This window comes from Belonocnema kinseyi, chromosome 3 (genome assembly GCF_010883055.1).
Source record: "Belonocnema kinseyi isolate 2016_QV_RU_SX_M_011 chromosome 3, B_treatae_v1, whole genome shotgun sequence".
NCBI lineage: Eukaryota > Metazoa > Arthropoda > Insecta > Hymenoptera > Cynipidae > Belonocnema > Belonocnema kinseyi.
Genome location: NC_046659.1, coordinates 92,576,865 through 92,597,126, shown reverse-complemented (window position 1 = coordinate 92,597,126; position 20,262 = coordinate 92,576,865). Strand labels below are relative to the sequence as shown.

General features: G+C 28.0%; 1 protein-coding gene across 2 annotated transcripts in view; it reads left to right on the top strand.

The window, feature by feature from the left end:
• Positions 1 to 20,262, top strand: part of LOC117168745 (transcription factor SPT20 homolog) — a 45,196-nt gene that overhangs the window by 18,473 nt on the left and 6,461 nt on the right. For both annotated transcript variants that reach the window (XM_033354485.1, XM_033354484.1), the window contains 4 exons: positions 7,268 to 7,392; positions 18,875 to 19,357; positions 19,454 to 19,711; positions 19,829 to 20,145. In XM_033354485.1, coding sequence (XP_033210376.1) covers positions 7,268 to 7,392; positions 18,875 to 19,357; positions 19,454 to 19,711; positions 19,829 to 20,145 — 1,183 coding nt within the window. The remainder of the gene's footprint in view (positions 1 to 7,267; positions 7,393 to 18,874; positions 19,358 to 19,453; positions 19,712 to 19,828; positions 20,146 to 20,262) is intronic.

Sequence of the window (20,262 nt, the reverse complement as noted above, 5' to 3'; positions counted from 1 at the left end):
TTTACAAATCGCTTATTCCATTTTGGGACACTGTGAGCCCCCAAGCGATGGAATAATATACGAGCGGAATTCGGTTATGAAAGTCATCGTTCAACAGGTGTTTGCTCTTCTTATGACATTCACCTGATAGATGTAATGCTAAAAGAATGAAGTTTTCTTTCGCATGAAGGTTGTGAATATTATAAATTAAAAGATATTAAAAGGTAGATCATTAAACTAAAGTCAAATTAAAAAAATTAATAGTAAAATGAAATTTTAAAAATTAATGGTAAAATAAAATAAAGAGTGAACAATTTACTCTTCTATGTAATTAATTGCATGACTAGTGAAGGGAATTAAAAAAATTGCTAGTTAAGAGTGCAAGGTGCCAGATGTCATGATCACTGATCACGTAAGATAATTTGCATGCCTTATGATTTCTGTTGCCCACTTTTGTATAGGATTGTAAATTATGATGTGATTCCATATAAGAATGATTTTGGATGATGAAATAATTCCTATGTGCATATATATAAACTTTATACACACGTAGATTATACATGATTTATTTATTAGATATTTAAGAGTAAACTGCTTGAACTAATGGGATAAAAGGTATTAAATAGAGTACCAAAAAATAATGTGCGTTCTTGAATTTTACAAACGCTATCGCCTAAGTTTTTTCATTTCTTTGAAAAGTACAATCATAAATTTTATTTTATTTAAAAAACAAATTGTTTAGAAGTAGAAATTTAAGGCTAAAAAATTCTTTCACCCCTAGAAAGTATCTATTATTTATTAAGGAAAAAGTCCTTAATTATAACAAAAATTTAAGATATTATCGAGCCTAGAATATGAAAATGCGTATAATTAAATTACAATTAATGCTCTGGCATGGTCCTTAAACATTTTTTTCCAGAAAAAATACGCTCGTGAATAGAAAATATAAAAAATTGAAAAAAAATCTTATGTTTCAAAATACACCATTTTTATAATTTTAAGATTCCTCTAGTACTTTAAAATGTATTTTACCTATCATTTACCTGAAAAGAGGTGAGCTAATTAAGTACCCGTGTGTAAATAACCCCATTTGGCCCTATTACAAGTCAGGCAGTAATCGGGGCCTAGTCGGGTTATTAATTTTGACAAAGTACCCAGTCGGGGACTAAACGGGGACTAGTTGGGCTTTTTTTGTCAAAATTTCAGTCGGGACCTGGTCGGTGGTTGGTCAAGGGCTAGTCAGGCCTTTTTGTTCACTAATTTCCGTGCGGGTAATCTTCAGGCTCTGGTCGGGAGCTAGTGGCGCTCTGGTCGTGTTATTCTTATGTTTGAGTTTTCGGCGAAGTTTTATCAAATGAGCTAATATCTAAAAAAGCGTAATAATGTTTTTATTCTAAAACACTAAGAATATATTTAACAATAATTTTACACCGTTTTTTGGAGAAAAGGTTTATTAATGTTAAATTCATTTCAAATATACTCAATAAATAATAACTAAGTTAATAATTTTGTACGAAAATCAACTTTTTATAAAAACAACGATCAAAATCTTCAAAAAGACGTAATCTTATTTTTTTGTAGTATGTTTTAGAAAATTGCTAATTTCTAGGAACATTTATAAATACCTTTGTATGAAATTTTAAGAAAATCCATATTGGAAAAAATACATATACAGGTGGAAAGTCTGCCGAAAGTCATAAGACTCTAAATTTGTACAGATGCTTATTTTTAAATTTATCTGAAAGGTTTGCCATATGTAAATAAAGTCTAATCCTTCATGTAGTTGAAATTGGAAAGAGAAAAACTTTTTGATTAATCAGTGAAGAGCAGTATCCTAGTAGTAAACTATTAAGCACGGTACAGTTCAGATTTCCCTACCACCTTCATTTAAGTCTTTCGGTTCTGGACTGGTAGCTTTAAAGAAAATCCGCAAGGGCGCGACGTGCCGCCTCTCGCGCAACAGAAATGACGCTTCGAGTGTTTAAGACAGCAGTCATAATTATCTGGAGCAGAGACTACTGTGAACAACATGGCGGTTCCTTCAGAGCGAAGCTCTTCCATTGCCGCCTTCCAGCTGAAGTTTTTTTTTTAAAATTAATATTCCACAAATTTTGGGCAATCTTACTTACATAAATTTATGTATTTTTAGGCGGAGGATACGTTCCCTATTAAATCTTGGGTAAATTTGAGCAGTTTTAAATATTTCAAAAAAGTTTATGGAGATTTCCGTATATAATAAGTATTTTGACAAACTTTTAGGGGATGTTCCACAAATTTTGGGGAGTTTGGTTAATATTCCACGCGGATGTATTATCATATGACCCATACTAGTACCCGATCAGGCCCCGACTAGGATAAGTCAGGTCACCTGACTAGCCCCCGACTAATCTACCGTGACGCTACTGGTCGGGGGCTAGTCAGATGACTCGACTAGCCCCCGACTTTAAGTGGGGTCGAATGGTCAGTAACCAGACTAGTTCCCCATTTGAATTTCTATACGGGTAAGATCGATTTCGGTGCAATTCTGCCTTTTTTAAGTGCTAAAATTAAGGCTGAATAATAGGTAAAAATAGATTTTAAAGTGCACTTAACACCCGATATAAGAATATTTTCCGGCATGGCTTGCTGTGATCTTCATCCTGAAAAGGGGGAATCCAAGCGTAAACTGGTAGGGCAGCCTGAATCATTGTTTGCCAAATTAAAAATCAAAATTTTTTTGGGGCACCCTTGTATTGAAAGTAACAATATTTAATTATTATAATAATGCTATGATTCGAAACTATAAGAAACAATATTTCCATTTTCTTTTAATTATTTATGCATGCATATTTTTCTATTGTAAATAATACATAAACTAGTATTTTATGGTTTATGGTTTAGACTTGATCACTGCTGTGCTCTTTTCTTAGAAATATCAAATAATTAGAGAGAAAAGAAATTGATTATATTACAGTTAAAGAAGCTGTAAATTCCTATGTATTCTTTTTAGGTTCATTTTATTTAAAAAGAGATTTTATTTTGGCGCTGAGATCTCTAATACTTCCATAACTTTTTTAATAGCTTTTGTAACTTTCATAACTTTCGTAAATTTTATAATTTTGTTAACGTACAATAAGTGGGCATATAAATGAAATTATTATTGACGTTGAGAAATCCTTAATCTATCCGAAATATTAATAAAAGCATACCATTTTTCTAAATTCATTCAAAACTATTTACAAAATTCACTATTATTTTGGTTAGGAATGTTTTAAATTTTGTTTTTTCACTTTTATGCAGCTAAATTTAAGAGCTTTAAATAATGGATGGTTTACTAAAACTTTACAAAATTTTAAAATTCAGTATGATGGAATTATTCGATTTTTAATTGAATGGAAAAAAAGTATTTCAGATAACCATAAACAATTTTTTTATACATATAAATTATATTATTATATTTATATTATTATATTTATATTATTATTCATAGTAAATAATTACGAGGATAAAATTCTTATTTTATTGATTTTTTCAAAAAGAATCAATTAGTTTCATAACTTTATGATTATTTAGTAGGATTATATTTATAGAAAACATTTTCATTTTACGAAACATTATAATTAAAGTAAAATATTAATTTTTATATTTATTTAAAATATTTTCTTAATTAAAAAAATAAATATCAATTATTTTCCGTCTTGCAAATATTTTAACTTGTTGTAAGTAACTCTTGTATTATACCGGATGATAAATTTATGCAATTACAAATTTTATCATTTTAAAGGATAAGAAGGTACATGTTTTTATTATTTCTTTTCTCATAAGCTCAGTCAATTTAGTATATTTGCAGATCAAAACATTGCTCTTCTGAAAGCTCATTTTCTGAATGGCTTCAGTTTTACATTATTACATTTTCAAAATTTAAGTTTTAGATATATTGATCGTTTTTGTAAGTTACATGTTGAAATAAATAAAAAATTGTAGTCATTCAATTTGAAGACTTTCAATTTAAAATTCTTTAAATTCGAAAATATTCACTATTCTTTTTTCCACGTTTTAATGTTGAACTTGTTAAATTTGGCATGCTTTGGAAATATCTCGACAGACCTAGTTTTCATTTTCGCGCCAAGCTATTTATGTCAAATTCACTTTCATTTTTTGCCATAACTGTTATTAGCATAAAAGGACAAGTTCTGATTTTACTTTTATTTTGCTATTGATTCCTTGAGATATCAAATGACACGCAATGTTGCATAAAGTGTCACTAGTAAAATAAAGGGTGTATTTACATGAAGTTATAAATAATTGGTGCCGCATTTGTGGCTGTGATTGATATAGAAAGTGGGATCGTGGTGGCATGCAAGATGCCAAATAAATAAAAATATACGAAAATGGCATGTGCATTCAAATTAATGATAGATATCCATTTCTCAGTAAATTAAAAAAAAAATTATTCGTCGAAGAAATAACATGTATTAATTCCAGTTTATCAAAACATTTTAAACAAGCGTTGTGGCTTAGGTACCGTACTTGAATGACGTAATAGCTAAGGGGCGGAGGGTCAAGCATTTTTTTACGATTTTATTATTATAAGAGGGAGATTACAAAAAAATCTTGAAAAGAGCAGGGAATTTCTATAAGTTTAAGTCAAGAAAAAAAAATTTGCAAATTTTCAATTTTAATTAAAAATTGTTTTATTCCGCTTATAAAAGATTCTAGGTTAAAAATGTTACCAGTTTAAGTTTCTGGTCTTTAAATATTAATGGTAAGGGAAAATAAAAAATTGGTCAGGGAAAAATTAGGGAATATTTACATTTCAGTTTTGCAGTAACCCTCATATAATATTCTGGTTAGTCATTTATTCGACTTGTATTTCTATTTCTATTTTTTTGCAGTTGTTTCATCCAGAAGATTATCGTTTAGTTATAAATTTTATTATTTGTTTAAAAACTCCAAATTTGTTTAATTCATCCTTTCTAATTGAAAGTTTAACTTTTTTGTTAAATATTTATTTCTTTTAGGTTGAAAATTCAATTATTTTCTTGAAAAATCATCCTTTTGGTTTAAAATTGAACTTTTTTGTTAAAAATTCAACTGTTTCTCAGAGAATTTACTTTTTGTCGAGAATTCATATTTTGGTGTTGAAAAGTCAAGTGGAATCTTTTTTGGATGAAAATTCCACTATTTTTTTTAAGTTATCTGTTTAATGTAGACATTCATATATTTTAGCAGAAATTGCATCTTTGTTGGATAAAAATGAAACTATTTAATGGAAAATTCAATAATTTTGATAATAAGTCATCCCTTTTGGTTCAAAATTGAGCTGTTTTAATAAAAATCGTCTGTTTAGATTAAAAATTTAACTGTTCTAATAGAAAATTTACTTTTTGTTTAAAATTCATATTTTAGCGTTGATAAGTCAACTGACGTCTTTTTTGGATGAAGATTCAATTCTTTTTTTGAAGATGTATATTTTCTAATTTAAAAATTCATCTATTTCATTAGTTATTGCATCTTTCTTGGATCAAAATGCAACCGTTTAGTTGAAAATTGATCTTCTTTCTTGAACCATTTTGTTAAAAAATAATTTTTTTGTTGAAGATTCGCATTTTTAGTTGAAAATTCATCTCTTCGATTAAAAGTTGAACTATTTTGTTGAAAATTGATCTTCTTTAATTGAAAATTTAACTGCAGGAAAAATTCTACCACTTTTTTGAAAAATTATTTTTATTAATGCCTTTGTTTGAAAATTTAACTATTCTGTTGAAAAATAATTTTTTTGTTGAAAATTCATATTTTTACAGAAAATTCGTCTTTTGGGTTGAAGGTTCAACAATTAAGATGCACTTTTTTCTTTTATGACTAAGAAATGTTTATTTGTTCAAAATTTGTCTTTTTGGTTTTAAAATTCATTTAAAAAAATAAAATTTCATCTTTTTGTTTACGATAAATAAATAAATTTGAAAATTTGAAATTTTTATCTGAAATTTTGTTTTATTCCGTTTATCATAGGTCCTATGTTAATAATATTAACAGTTTAAAATACTGATATTTGAATATTCATAGCCAGGGAAAATGAAAAATTCGTCAAGGAAAAATCCTAGTTTCTACTAGAAATAATAACTAGTTAGAAAGAAAAATGTAATGCATAATTATGTTCTTCCCATAATGTGTTTAAAAACTGAAACATAACTTCAAATTCAATTAACAATGGACATTTTTATATGTATGAGAATCAGCTGACAAGCATGAAATCTACCAAACCCCATGCAATTTCACATAAATGTAAATTATATTATTGTTAAGTCCACTCACTTTATTAAGATTTCATCATTTTAAAAAATCAAATTTATTGATTAATAAATGAATGTGAAACAAAAAAGTATAAATTGCTCAATTTAGTGTCTTTGAAAGCTATATACATCTTTCGTAAATATTTATTATCCATGTGTATTTATCCGTCTGTATAAGGCTTTACCTGCAAAGTATGTATTATCTTAAATACAAATAGTTTTCATTTGTTTCAAGTACAATATCTCATTATTTCTGGAAACCATAAATTACGCACAGTAAGAGGGGTAGGTGGTAGCCATATTTTGTCACGGTCATTTGCAGGGGAGGGGGGCTGAGAGAGGGCCTATAATAAGTTACGTAATTTAAGTACGGCCCCTTAGAAGAAAATGACGTTTTATGTGAATGTTCTTACGAGTTAAATTTGGTGTCTTTTCCTATTTATTATAACTATTGAAAAACTTTAAACTGTTATACTAATAATATGTAAAATATTTTGCATGCAATCCTATATATATATATTTAGGCTTTCTTATATATGCTTCCTTCTTTTTTGTAAGAAATTTTGGTTTTATAAATCAACTCATGATCTTTCTCTTCAGACTAGTATGCAATGAATGATTTATTCACCTACTTTGCTTAACCTACTTATGCTAGAAAACAAGCTCAATGCTCTTGCACAAATATCTTTTTCTTTCTAACATTTGCATCTTTATAAAGAAAAGAACTGTCACTCTCAAGATATTGAATCGCATCATCTTTAACATTTCTATCGGCGAGTTCTTTATGTAACTTTTGGCGCAAATTAGCATTTTGTGGCAGTTTCATCAGATAGTGATGAGAAAATTGCAGTGACAATGTTTCCTTTCGTTTATTATATTATTTTGTCGTCCTTACTATGATAAACTTTGGAAAGCAATTAGCTCAATCCTCAATTAATATAACTTTAATATAGTTTTTATTATAATTCAATAATATATATATATTAATCTATAATATAAATCTTATTCAATCACAGGTTTTTCAGTGGGAGATGAACTTGGATTTAGAGATTCGTTAACCAATTTAGAATCGCTCGACAAGAGGCGAAGTGTTCAAGCTAGAGGAGGAAACTTTATCGCCATTAATCCTAATAGTAATGTGGTAAGAAATTAATATTCAGATCATATATTGACAATACAGTTAAAATATGAACGACAATTTGAATTTATAGTTAAGTTTCATAACTATTATTTATTATATATAAAAATCTATTAGAAAATTTTTCAAGTGGGTCAACTGAATTTTCTTCAACGAGTGTATGTGAAAAGGGGAGGAGCTCACCCAAATAATTTTTAAAAAAATGTAATCAATATAATAAGGCAATTAATTCCATTTTGTTCATATTTTTCAATTATAGTGCTTACATTCTTTAAAGAACTGAAATCACGTTTGTATTTATGGTAATGCATACATTGTTTAAAGGACTTAAAGGGATGCATGGAACGATTTTTCTATGTTGACTTATATGGGGTAAATTTGTATAAAAAATTTATCTTTTTAAGTTGAAAATTCAAGTCTTTGGTTGAAAGATGAATTACTTTATTTAAAATTCATTTCTTTTGGTTGAAGATTCATAATTTTAGTTGAAATCTCAACTTTTTGGTTCACGATTCAACTATTTGGTTGAAAATTCATATGTTTTGGTTAAATTAAATTGTTTTTCATTAAAAATGTTTTTTGTTGGAATATCAACTATCATATTTTTTATTCAAAAATATCTGTTAAGGTTAGAAAATTAATACCTTGCTTGAAAGTTGTACTACTTTCTTAAAAATTCATTTTTGTTTAACATTTACGATTATAGTAGAAAGATCATCTCTTTGGTCAAAAATGAACTACTTTCTTGAAACTTTCCTTGTTTGGGCCAAATATATTTTTTAAACTGAAAATTCCATGCAACTGTTCTGCCGAAGATTTTTTAACATGGAAATTAATTTTTTCAAATAAAAATTCAACTATAACATTTTTGGTTAAAAACTCTTTTTTTTAGTTTCAATCAAGTTTTTACATTCTCGTCATTTATGATTGAGAAAGTATTAGAATTGTCTGAAATTTGATACCGCAGTTTTTCAACGGATCTACACGTTTTGAGACCCCCCGAATCAAAGAATCAAGTTTTTACGATGGCGTCCCTCTGTCTGTCCGTCCGTCCTTCCAGCTATTCACAGTACTCAGAAAGCCAAACAATTTATCCTAGTGATTTTTTTCAATTAAAAAAAATTCTCAGAGTTGTAGCATTTAAAAAAATAATTTCAATCAATGGAAAATCAAAATTTTAAGCCAAAAAACGCACGCTATGAAAAAAATGTCAAAAGAAGAAAAACACTGCTTTTTGAAAGCCCTACAAGATTATGATAGGAACTTTTTAGATTTTGTCGGAAATTCGAAAATTCAAATTCTGATTGAACAAAAAAAAATAATGAAAAATAAAAAATTCCATTTTGTGGTTAAACTATGCAGGATACGAAAAAAGATGAATTAACAAAAATTGTGATCCTAAAAAAGATCTACAAGTTTCTTAATAATCACTTCTTGATAGGACGCGCTCTTTTTGTTTAATTTTTCTAAAATGCGATTGAAAAAACGTGTTAAAAAACGACACAAGTTCCGAAAAAAAATGATTGAACATAAATTGTTTACCCGAAAAAGAGCTAAGTATTTCTTATAGCTCACTTTCTGATAGGACATGTAGTTTTGGTTGTGATCATAAAAATGACATTAAAAATAAAAATGAGAAATTTGTGGAAAAACGACAAAAGGTACGAAAGCAAATTGATAGGTAAAAGTTATTCGCCGAAAAAAGAGACATAAATTTGTAATAATTTATTACATTCTCATCATTTCTAATTGATAAAGTATTAGAATGGACTGAAATTTGACACCACACATGAACCAAACGACGCAAAATAAATACGAAAAAAAGTATCAAAGAGAAATTACAGCGTTTGAAAAATCCTACAAAATGTTTTTTAACCATTTTCCAATAGGACTTGTAATTATTTTATTTATCGTAAGTAATATACAGAAAATCGAAAATTTCAATATTACACCAAAAGACGCGAGATACGTAAAAAATCTAAAAGAAGACTTATGGGATATTTTTCTTTAACCATCAAAAATAATATGAAAATAAAAATCCTATTCTTAGCATAACAACGCGAGATAGAAAAAAATGTATGAAGAAAGGATTGTAGATTTTTATTCTTTCTACTTTGGTTAAAAACTTATTTTTTAGTTTAGAAATTCATCTGTTTGGTTACAAATTCATATTTTTGGTAGAAAATTAATCTTCTTGGTTGACAATTCGCCTAGTTGGTTAAAAATGTATGTATTTCGTTGAAAATTTATATTTTCTGGTAGAAAATTAATGTTCTTGGTTGAAAAATAAATTATTTGCTTAGAAATGTATGTATTTTATTAAAAATTTGTCTTTTTTAGTGAAAAAATAATCTTCTGGGTTAAAAATGCAGCTATTTGTTCAAAAATTGATGTATTTTGTTGAGAATTCTTCGTTTTAGGTAGAAAACTAATCTTCTTGGTTGAAAATTGATCTTTTTGTACTTCCAAATTCTACACTTTAGGTAGAATTTGTTTCAACTCAACTGTTTTTCATTTAAAATAACATTCTTTTCTTTGTTGAAATATCAGCTATTACAATTTTTGTTGTAATCTCATCTTTTTGGTAGAAAATTCGCAATGGCTTGTTTTTAGGTCGAACTACTTTCTTAACCCTTTAAGGACCAAGCCTCGCTTTATATTAAGTATACAATAACTTAAAACCACCTAATGAGATGCAGAACAGTCCACTTTGATCTAATGCATGCATTAATTTTGCGAGATTCTAAGCTCGTTACCTATAAAAATTCGATAAATCGAAAATAGTGAATGTTGCTCCGCTACAAAATTGGCCGTTAAAGGGTTAATTCATCAGAAATAGTCAAATTTGACACTCGTCTCTTCCCAAATCGTCTTATGTTATTTTTTAATGTCCCCTAAATAAATTCACGAAAAAGATTTAGTCGGCAAGAATGACGTTAGATAAAGGACTCGGGAGGCAACAATTATGAACCCTAACAAAGGGGGGTACATGGTTTAAAATTTAATATAAAAAATCTAAAAATAAGGTCTGATAATTAGGGGGCTCAAATTTGTCGTACCTGATATACGTCTTTTCAAATTTTAATTTTTTTGCCTTATCGTTGATTTTCAAATTAATAATTTTTCACTTTAGATTAAATTGGTTTAATTTTAAGACTCGTAAATAAATTATTTTTGACGACTGAGATTTAAGATTCCAATTTAGAAATCCTTTAATTTTCACCGAAGTTTGGAATTGTTTTATTTTAAACACTTCAAGTTATATGATTAATTAAATTTGATATTTTTCAATTCAAAAACATATCATTTTCAAATTTTCTAGAATAAAAAAAACTTTAAAGGTTCACTATATTTTAAATTCTTCAATTTTGAACTGTGAAAGTCACAGTGATTTCTTGTTTACAGAAATCTCATTTTTTAGTAAACAGAAATTCTTCCAATCACATTGTACGTCATTCGATACGTTTTATAAGATACTTATAATAATATTCATCATCTTTTAAATTTCTATAATTCCACTTTAAATTTGTGCTTTTGGATACACATCTCTAAAATAGTTTAATTTTTGAGGCTTTAAAACTAAAGTTTTTTTTCTAAATAGCTTAAATTCGAAAATATTGTTATGAATTTTCTTAATTTTTGGAGGTATTACTTTCAAATTTCACAGAGATGTAGTTTGAAATTGAAATATTAAAAATGTGAGGTCAATTTTACTATTAAATCTTTCAAAATTTCAAAATTTAATGTTGAAAGCCAAAATATCTGACGGTGTATTTGGAGGTATAATTTTAGATTTTAATATTCTAAATTGCTGTGTTTTAATTTTGAAAGTATAAAATTGTCTGGTTTTTTAAATTCATTGATGTCATATAGGATCAAATTGAAAGTCTTGATATATATTTGCTCATTTTTCAGTTCAAAGACTTGGCAATTTAACAATATTGAATTAAAGGGTCCAGACTAAATTAAAAACAATGAAAAATTATTAATTAAGAAAATAATTGGTCAAATTCAAGCCCTAAAAATAAGAGGATTTTAGAAGTAGACATTGAAAACTAAGTTATTTTTATTTGAAAATATTCCAAAACATTGCACATTTAAAATTCTACCTAAAAAAAGAAAACAATTTCGAATTTAAAGACCTGAAATTGTGCTATTTTCAATATTGAAATAATAGCGATGTTGTTTTGTATTCTTGTTTTAATTTGTAATTTTCTATGTAGTAGCTTAAAATTGTCCGATTTTTAGTTCAGTCAAAATACAACTATCTAAAATCGAGACTCAGTCATTCAGTAATATCTTTACTTTCAAACTTTTTCAAGAATAATTCAATTTTGAAGATTTGCAATTTAAATTTGTTCATTTTAAATGGTCAACATGGCGGTGAATTATTGATTTTTTTTATCTTCGAAACATATACCTACTAAATTTTGATGTTAAATGATCATTTTTGCTATGTAATAACAATTTAAAATTTTAGAATTTCAAAAGCTTTGACATTGAAATATTAAATTTTGTTTGAATTTGAAATTGTCTCCTGCTAATCTTTGAATTCATAATTATTTAAATTTAAAATTATTAAATTTCAAACGTTTTAAAATTTAACTTTTCCCGTAATTTTACACTTAAATCATACAATTTCGAGATTTTGAAATTGAAAATTAAATTCTTATATTTTGAAAGCTTTAAATTAGAAATGTTAGTATTAACTCCTTTCTGATTAAATTGCCCAATAATTTTCAAAATTCTGGTTTTAAATGTTTCAATTTTGACAGCTTCTGATTCAGAAAATTTTCAACTTAAAATTATTTATTAAATTTAAAACGCTATAATTTAGAAGTTATACAATTTAATTTCTTTTTCATTCCATTCGAAATATTGTACTTTTTTCAAATTTTACCTACTCAAAAATTGTTTGATTTGAAACATTTAAAATTTAAAATCGTTCAATACATTTTAGTTCGATTTTAAACACTTTCATTCAAAAGTATTAATTAATATTTATTGTTTTTAATTACAGGAAATAAAAATCGTCTTAGTGTTTTTACAATGTACTAACTTTTAATACGTTTTCGTTTACAATTTAAAATTTTGTGAAGAATTTTTCAAAGGTCAGTATAGGTGTCTTGGCGGCCTTGTCGTAACTAGTGCATGAATGTAGACTTCTGTTCGATCCATTTACGATATTTATATTAGAAGTACGTCCTTGTGGGGAGATCGCAAAATCCCACGTTCAAGAAACCCATCACGCGATTGGCTTCAATTCGCAACATTTTTCCGATTTTTCTAATTTATTTCTTTTTTTACTCTATGTATGTCGTTTTTGGGTTTTGACATATATAAAATCCCCCTCCCCCAAGATATTGTCAGACATTAAAAGCCCCAATTACCCCAACTCTAATAAATATTTCTCCAAGCAATGCCTAACGTACTCATCCTGTAGTTTTCTTAATTTCCAAAATCCCCTACCGTCTGCAGCCGGATTTTTATTAGTAGTGCTAGCCTTCACCTGAAAATTTGGTCAGAGAAGTCGGAAACTGAAGAAAACCAAAAACATCTTAGCACAGCCAGTTTTGATGTAGACATTCGATAGCATCGAGTGCCCACATTCATCTTCAACATAAAAACCTTCTTCTTGACGGTAACTAAACGCAGTGAAAACACGAAAAGCAAGATTACGAAAGGTCACCCCCCCCCCCATCCAAGCCCTAGCCGCGCCCGTCCTTGCTTAACATTCAAGATTTCGACAAGTGGAGTCATCACTTAGCTATTAGTGTCGGTTTTGTACCTAATTTATTATTTTACTTGAACCGTTTCTCTTTAATTAAATATATTTAAAAAATTATGATTATCTTAAAAATAATAATTTTTTGTAGCAAGTGAGTTAAAGTTGTTATTTAGAACGAAATCAGTTTAAACTTCTGGAATATAATTATCATACGCTGATTTCCTTAATACGTAAACTGATTAGTTTCGCACTGATTAATTATTTTTTTCCATTAATGTTTGAATATTTTAAATTATATTTAATACATATATGAATCGAAACGATAGTATTTTAGAATACCCACTCTAGCATGAAGATTCCTTTACAGATTTCTGTTCAATTTAGGAATCCATCTGATAAGTTTCAATTATTGAGCATATCGATTTTATAGTACTAGATTATAGTTACGTCAAAAAGTGCTGGTTGTTTATACTACTTTAGTCGAATATCGCAAGCGGACGAGATACTTTCGTTTCGTAATATCATTGCATGCATAACTAAAAACGAATAAAAGAAGTATTAGCCACTTGAGATATATGCATACAAACTTAGCAGATTTTCCATTGGTTACACGATTTTATGACACTAGTTATACTCTAGTACTTTGTTTGAAAGATTGGAGATGCATCCAAATTACAGTTAAAATTTCTCTTTTAAACCAAAGCAGAATAAGATATTTCCACTGCCTTACGGATTTCAATTTTCATCAAAAAGAAACAATTTTTTTTTAGAAATTAAAAATTATTTCTAAATTGTTTTATTATAGGATTTTAAATTTGAACTATTCAAAATTCAACAGGGTGGCCAAAAAACTTCATTTTAAAAATGCCCTGACGTTTCCCTGATTTTTTAACGAACAATTTTTCATTTTTCATGACCAATCATATTAAAAGACCAACATTGTAATCTTGTAACTTTTTTAACATACCATGTTTTATAAACAGATTAATATTTAAAAACTGATTTCTTATTTCAACCAAAAATAAAAACTTTTTTACCATGAAAGATGACTTTTTAACAAAAAAGTTGAATTTTAAACAAAATAGTTGAATTTTCTACAAAAAACATTACTTTTTAACCAAATAGTTCAGTTTTCAACAAAAAAGTTGAACTTTCGAACAAAAAAATTACTTTTTAACGAAATAGTTCAATTTTGAACAAAATTCATTAAATTTTCAACCTAATTGTTGAATGTTTAGCAAAAAATATGTCTTTTCTACTATAAAAGATTAATTGTCCGTCTAACAGGACGAATTCACATACACCCAGTTGAATTTTTAACGAAAGCAGATTATTTTTTAACAAAATAATTACTTTTTTAACGATATAGTCCAATTTTTAAACAAAAAGTATAAAACTTGAACCAACAAATTTTTCCCACCAAACAGTTGAATTTTTAAACTAATAAGTAGAATTTTATAAAAAAAAAAGAATTTTTTAGTCCAGAAAGATAAAATTTTAACCAAATTGTCGAATTTTTAATCGATAAGATTTAACTTTAATCAAAAACAGTTACATTTTTAATCGAACAGTTAAATTTTTAATCCAAAAGACTACATCTTTTAACAGAAAGCTGAATTATTTTCAACTGAAAAAGATTAATTTTCAACAAAAAATGGTTGAGAGTAATATATTTTTAAATAATTTTTTCTAATTATTTAAACAATTTTTTATTTGAGTAAACAATTTTGTTCACCTTTAAAACGTGAAAAGTTATCATTTTCTAGAATTAATGACATAATTAGCAGATGTTAAAAGTAATATTTTTTGCTTAAGGGCATGTGATACTTACAGTTTCCTCGGCTTTTTTTCCACAAAAATGAAAATTTTTAAAAACTGAATTCGGAGATGCTATAAAATATCATAACGGACGTCCCCGGACTCTTTTTTGAGGGATAATAACAAAAAAATGTATTGTGCTAAATAAGAAATTTATGCATATGTATTATTTTGAGGTTACGTCGTTTTCCTTTCCGATAATCTGGAAATTATTTATGAAATAAACTTTTTAATTGCCTGCAAAAAGGGTTAGTTCCGGGAGATTGGTTACTATGTTTATTTGTAAGCCCAAAGTTTTCGGCCAAAAATATTGTGTAGTTTGGAAGTAACGCACAGAAGAATTGTAACATACATAACCTCCAAATGTATATACGTTGTTAGCAATATCAAAAAATTTTTTGAAAATAAACACAAATAAAGTGTATGGGGACGTCTGTTAGCATGTTCGCTATCATTTCCCAACTTTTTAAGACAAAATATTGATTATTCTAGAAAAAAAGCCGTCGGAACCTAAAACTGGTCAAATCGATACTAATTCCTAAGCGCTATGCAAATTAATCAGATTTTGCTAAATTAAAACTTTTTTGAATTAAATAAAAAAAAGTGTGTGGGGACGTCCGTTAGCATGGTCGCTATCATGTCCCAAATTTTTAAGACAAAATATTGATTATGAAAGAAAAAAAGCCGTCGGAACCTGAAACTGGTAAAATCGACAATTTTCTAAGTATCACATGCCCTTAAGGTATTCAGAAATTGTTTAAACAATTAAAAGTCATTCACTTGTACCTTTTTACAACGAATATGGCGAAAAGTCTAGTTTCTTCGAGTATTTTACACTATGTCGCTTATTATTCAGTACTTACTTATCTTAGAACGCATACCATATATTGTAATAACAAGGATAATTTGCTTAAACAATGAAGTTCAATTGCTCTAACTATAGTCCTTTTTTTAAATCAATCACTAATGAAATCTGTGAATTGAAGATAATTTGCATGTAGATCATTCCTAAAGTATACAATAGAAACCGAACAGAGAAATAATGTTAAGAAAAAATGGACATTACTTTTCTTTGAAAAATTTAATTTAATTGTTAAACAATATAGGGTATACGTCTGAGAAAAACTAGAATTTTTTCCACCTTCCCCATGAAAAGATGCAAGTGAGTTATTACTAATTTTGTTAAAATTTGCGAATTATTTTGAACAAACAAATATAACTCTTAACTTTCGTTAATTGTCTGTCATTAATTCCAGAAAATAATAAGGTTTTCCCCTTTAAAGGGGAAAAAATGGTTGAAACAAATGACTTTTTTTTTTAAATAATCAATAAATATTCTTAAAAATATATTAATTTAATAATTTTTGATCGTGTCATCAATTTAAAAAACTAATCTCTTTTTACGATTAACAAGAGGGAAAAATGTTTAAAAAAATAATAATTTTTTAAACAAATCAAGATTATTAAAAAAATACTTGAAAGCTCTTCACTTATCGATTAAAAATTATTCATTGAGAAAAGGTTCCGAAAAATACAGTCATTAGCTTCAATTTGATAGTAAACTGCTATTTGGTATTTCTTGAGGTATTTTCCGGGCACAAAATATAGGGTATTGAGGGGGAAGGGGTTAAAATTGTTTGCGTAGAAATTATTCCTTGGACATTCCTTAAGACGTGACTGTACATTAACTGAAAATAATGTTTATAACAAATACTTTTTTAAAAATATTTTTGAAAATCTAGCTGTTCCCATTTAAAACCCCATTTTAATTTTAAGAGCCCTGGTTAATTACGAAAAAACAGTTACGATTTTTGGACCACCAAATATGGTTCAAGCTATGCGTTTATGATATTATAAATATCATAAACAAAAATCGCTTTAAATAAGAGTCTCGTACAATTTATAAATTTCATAATTGAAGATGAGAACAGCATTTTATCAATAGGTATTTCTTTAGCATATTTTGTTCTTTATGAATTTGCATTATTTTTAAAATTCATTCATGCCACATATGCAAAATCCTTTCAAAATCTCTCCAGCCTTGAATTTTGCACAATCTACCTAATAGTTTTAAATGTCTATCCTTTGAATCTTCCGAAATTTAGAAATCGATTCAAAATATTCAAGGATCTGACCTAATGTCGAATTGATTTCACGACTAAAAAGAATTCCTATTATAGAGATGGGCATGCAATAAAAATGAGGACCTCAGTGACTGATTCAGATTTTAGTTTTTTTTTATAATTGTCAGCTGAATTACGCAACAAGCCTATTGATATCGCTAAATTTATGAAGAGTTGATCAAAACTCTTGTAGAAAATGACACCAATTTATAATATTTCTAACCTAGTTGACATTCACTATTGGCATCATAACTGCGGGGATGGACCATGGACCATCGAGTTATGAAACGTTGGTCAAAGCTACAAGTGAACGTGTTGGTAACGCAATGCACTGCTCAGAAAGCCGGTTATTATTGCAAGTCCCAATTTTATATGTCATATGTGGATAAGGGCTAGGTCAAAATTGAAATGACTGCCTTACGAAACGTAATTTTTTTCTTCTCAAATGTTGATAATAAATCATTCAGAAATAAAATTGAATAGGTATTCATACATTCATCCAATATTGGAAAATTATTTAATTACTATAAAAGCAAATCGCCATATATATTTTAAATTGAGGAAGAAATTTGACAATATTCTAAGGATTTACAGCTTAACAAAAAAAAATCATTTTCAAAATTCCCTGACTTTTCCTTGATTTTTTTCTTCCCAATTTTAAATTTTCTCTAACCATTAAAGTTCAAACATCAGCATTTTAATCATGTAACATTTTTAATATAAAAGCTTTTCAATAAAGTAATCTTAAATTCATATTTAAAAATAAAATTATTTTAAGTAAATTGATGTATCTTCAACATACAAAAAAGAATTTTTAAAGAAAAAAGATTGCATTTTAACTAAAAACTATTTACAAAGATGAATTTTCAACTATATGGTCGAATTTTCAAACAAAAAAAATAAACTTAAGCCAAAAACAGTGGCGATGTCAAACGAATAGTTAATTTTTCAAGCTAAAGAGTCGAAGTTTTTCGAAAATAGTTGACTTTAAATCCAGAAAAGATAAATTTCCAACAAAAAAGTTCATTTTTAATCCTGAAAGATAAATTTGCAATCAAATAATTGAATTTTCACCCAAATGATGGAGTTTTTAATTTAAAAATATTAACCACAAACTGTTAAATTTTCAAGTTAACAGTTCAATTTTCAGATCAAAAAATGTTAATAGTTCATATTTAATCAACAAAAAAAGAAACGAATTTTCAAAAAAAAGTTGAATTTTCTTCAAGGGTTGAAGTTTTAACAATAGAAGATGTAATTCCTACCAAAAGAGATGAATTATTATCCCAAAAAGATGAATTCAAAAACAGCATTAATTTTCTACCAATAAAGATAAATTTTGAACGAAATGTATATGAATGGAAAAAATAGTGGCACTTTCAAACAAAAAAGATAAAGTTACAATCAAAAATGAAAAGTTGAATATTCAGTAAAAAATTATTTACAACAAAAAAGTATAATTTTTAACCAAAGAGATGAATTTTCAAATAAAATGATGAATTTTTCTACCAAAAATACAAATTTACAACAGTTAAAGATTTTTACATCTAGAAAGAAAAATAAGTTCTTCCAAATTGTTGAACTTTAATGCCAAAAGATGAATTTTCAGTACAACCGTCGAATTTTCAACCCCAAAAATATGAACTTTTAAGAAAAAGTTAATTTTAAACTAAAAAGGATGACATTTTAACCAAATTAATGATTTTTTAATCAAATAATGAAATTTTTAACTTATTAAATATCAATATTTTAATATTAGTTTTTTATTAATATTTTTAGGTATTTAAGAGACAAGAATTTTTTCTTATTATTTCAGGCAACAAATCGAGATGGAACTCGTGTAGTACCACCCTTCAAACCTTTACCACCTGGTGGAGTTCGACCAATGGCCCCACAACCCGAACGCCAAAGACTAGTTGTACAACAAAATTCTACAGCATTAAAAACAATTCCGGCACCATCACTTGCAATAATGCAAGAGGAAGCTTTAATGCAACAGCAAAAAATGCAGCAAGAGGCTAAAGCCAGGCAGCAACAAAGAATTCAGCAAGAACTATTAGCGATGCAGGTGTTAAAACAACAAAGACATCAACAACAGTTGCAGAAAATGGCGCAACAACAGAAAATTCAGCAGCAGCAAATGCAGCAACAACAAATGCAGCAGCAGCAGCAAATGCAGCAACAACAAATTCAGCAGCAGCAAATGCAGCAACAGCGAATTCAGGAGCAGCAAATGCATCAACAACAGCAGCAAAATATTCAAGAACAAATCATAGCAATGCAGACTAAGAGGATGCAGGTATGTAAAACCCTAAATTAAAAATAACAAAAAATTTATTATATTTTTTAAAGTTTAGGATAATGACTCTCAAATTAATTGTTTAAATAATTCTAGATGGCGCCTCAAGGAACAGGAGTTTCGAATTCAGCTGGAAGATTACCAACAATCGTTGCTGCAATACCACCTGCAGGAAGTATCGTTAATGCTGATCGATTGCCAAAGCCTGTTGCTGGTATCGTAATACCAAGCAGTGCATTGCCTCCTTTTATTGCTATGCCCCCATCTTCTTCCCAATTAACTGACAGAATCAGCCATAGTCCTACCTTATTGGAAGATTCGGTCAATGAAGTTTCCAAAGATGAATACAAACAAGTGAGTGTTTGGATATTAATTTGATTGATCATCATTAAGCATATCTGATCTTCAACCTTCATATGAAGGCCGCGTTCTGGAAGGAACATAATCTTTGATAAAATGATTAATTTGCAGTTACCAATTCCTGGAGATGATATCCCCTCATCAGTGAACCAAATGACTCACTTAGGACTACAACAAATGGCTCCTGAACAATCGATTTCTGATCAACAGACAGGAAAGAGACAATCTATGCCATCTTCCATGCAAGAATCTTATCCATCTCTTGAACCCATTCAGAGTATGGGCACGTCTTTAAAAGCTTTAGCTGAAGCTAGTAATATTACTTTGGAGGCTCTGGAAGCTGCAATTTTGTTGCGACAACAACAATTGTTGCAGAAACAGCAAGGACCGACAACAACAAGTACTAGCACTACTACACCAGCTCCAGCGTATGTATTTCAGATTTATCCGATTCTTTTCAAATCTTATAAATATATTCAAGAAGCAATATATAGAAGAACACAATTAAGGAACCGTACTTAAATCACGTAAAAGCTCAAGGGGGG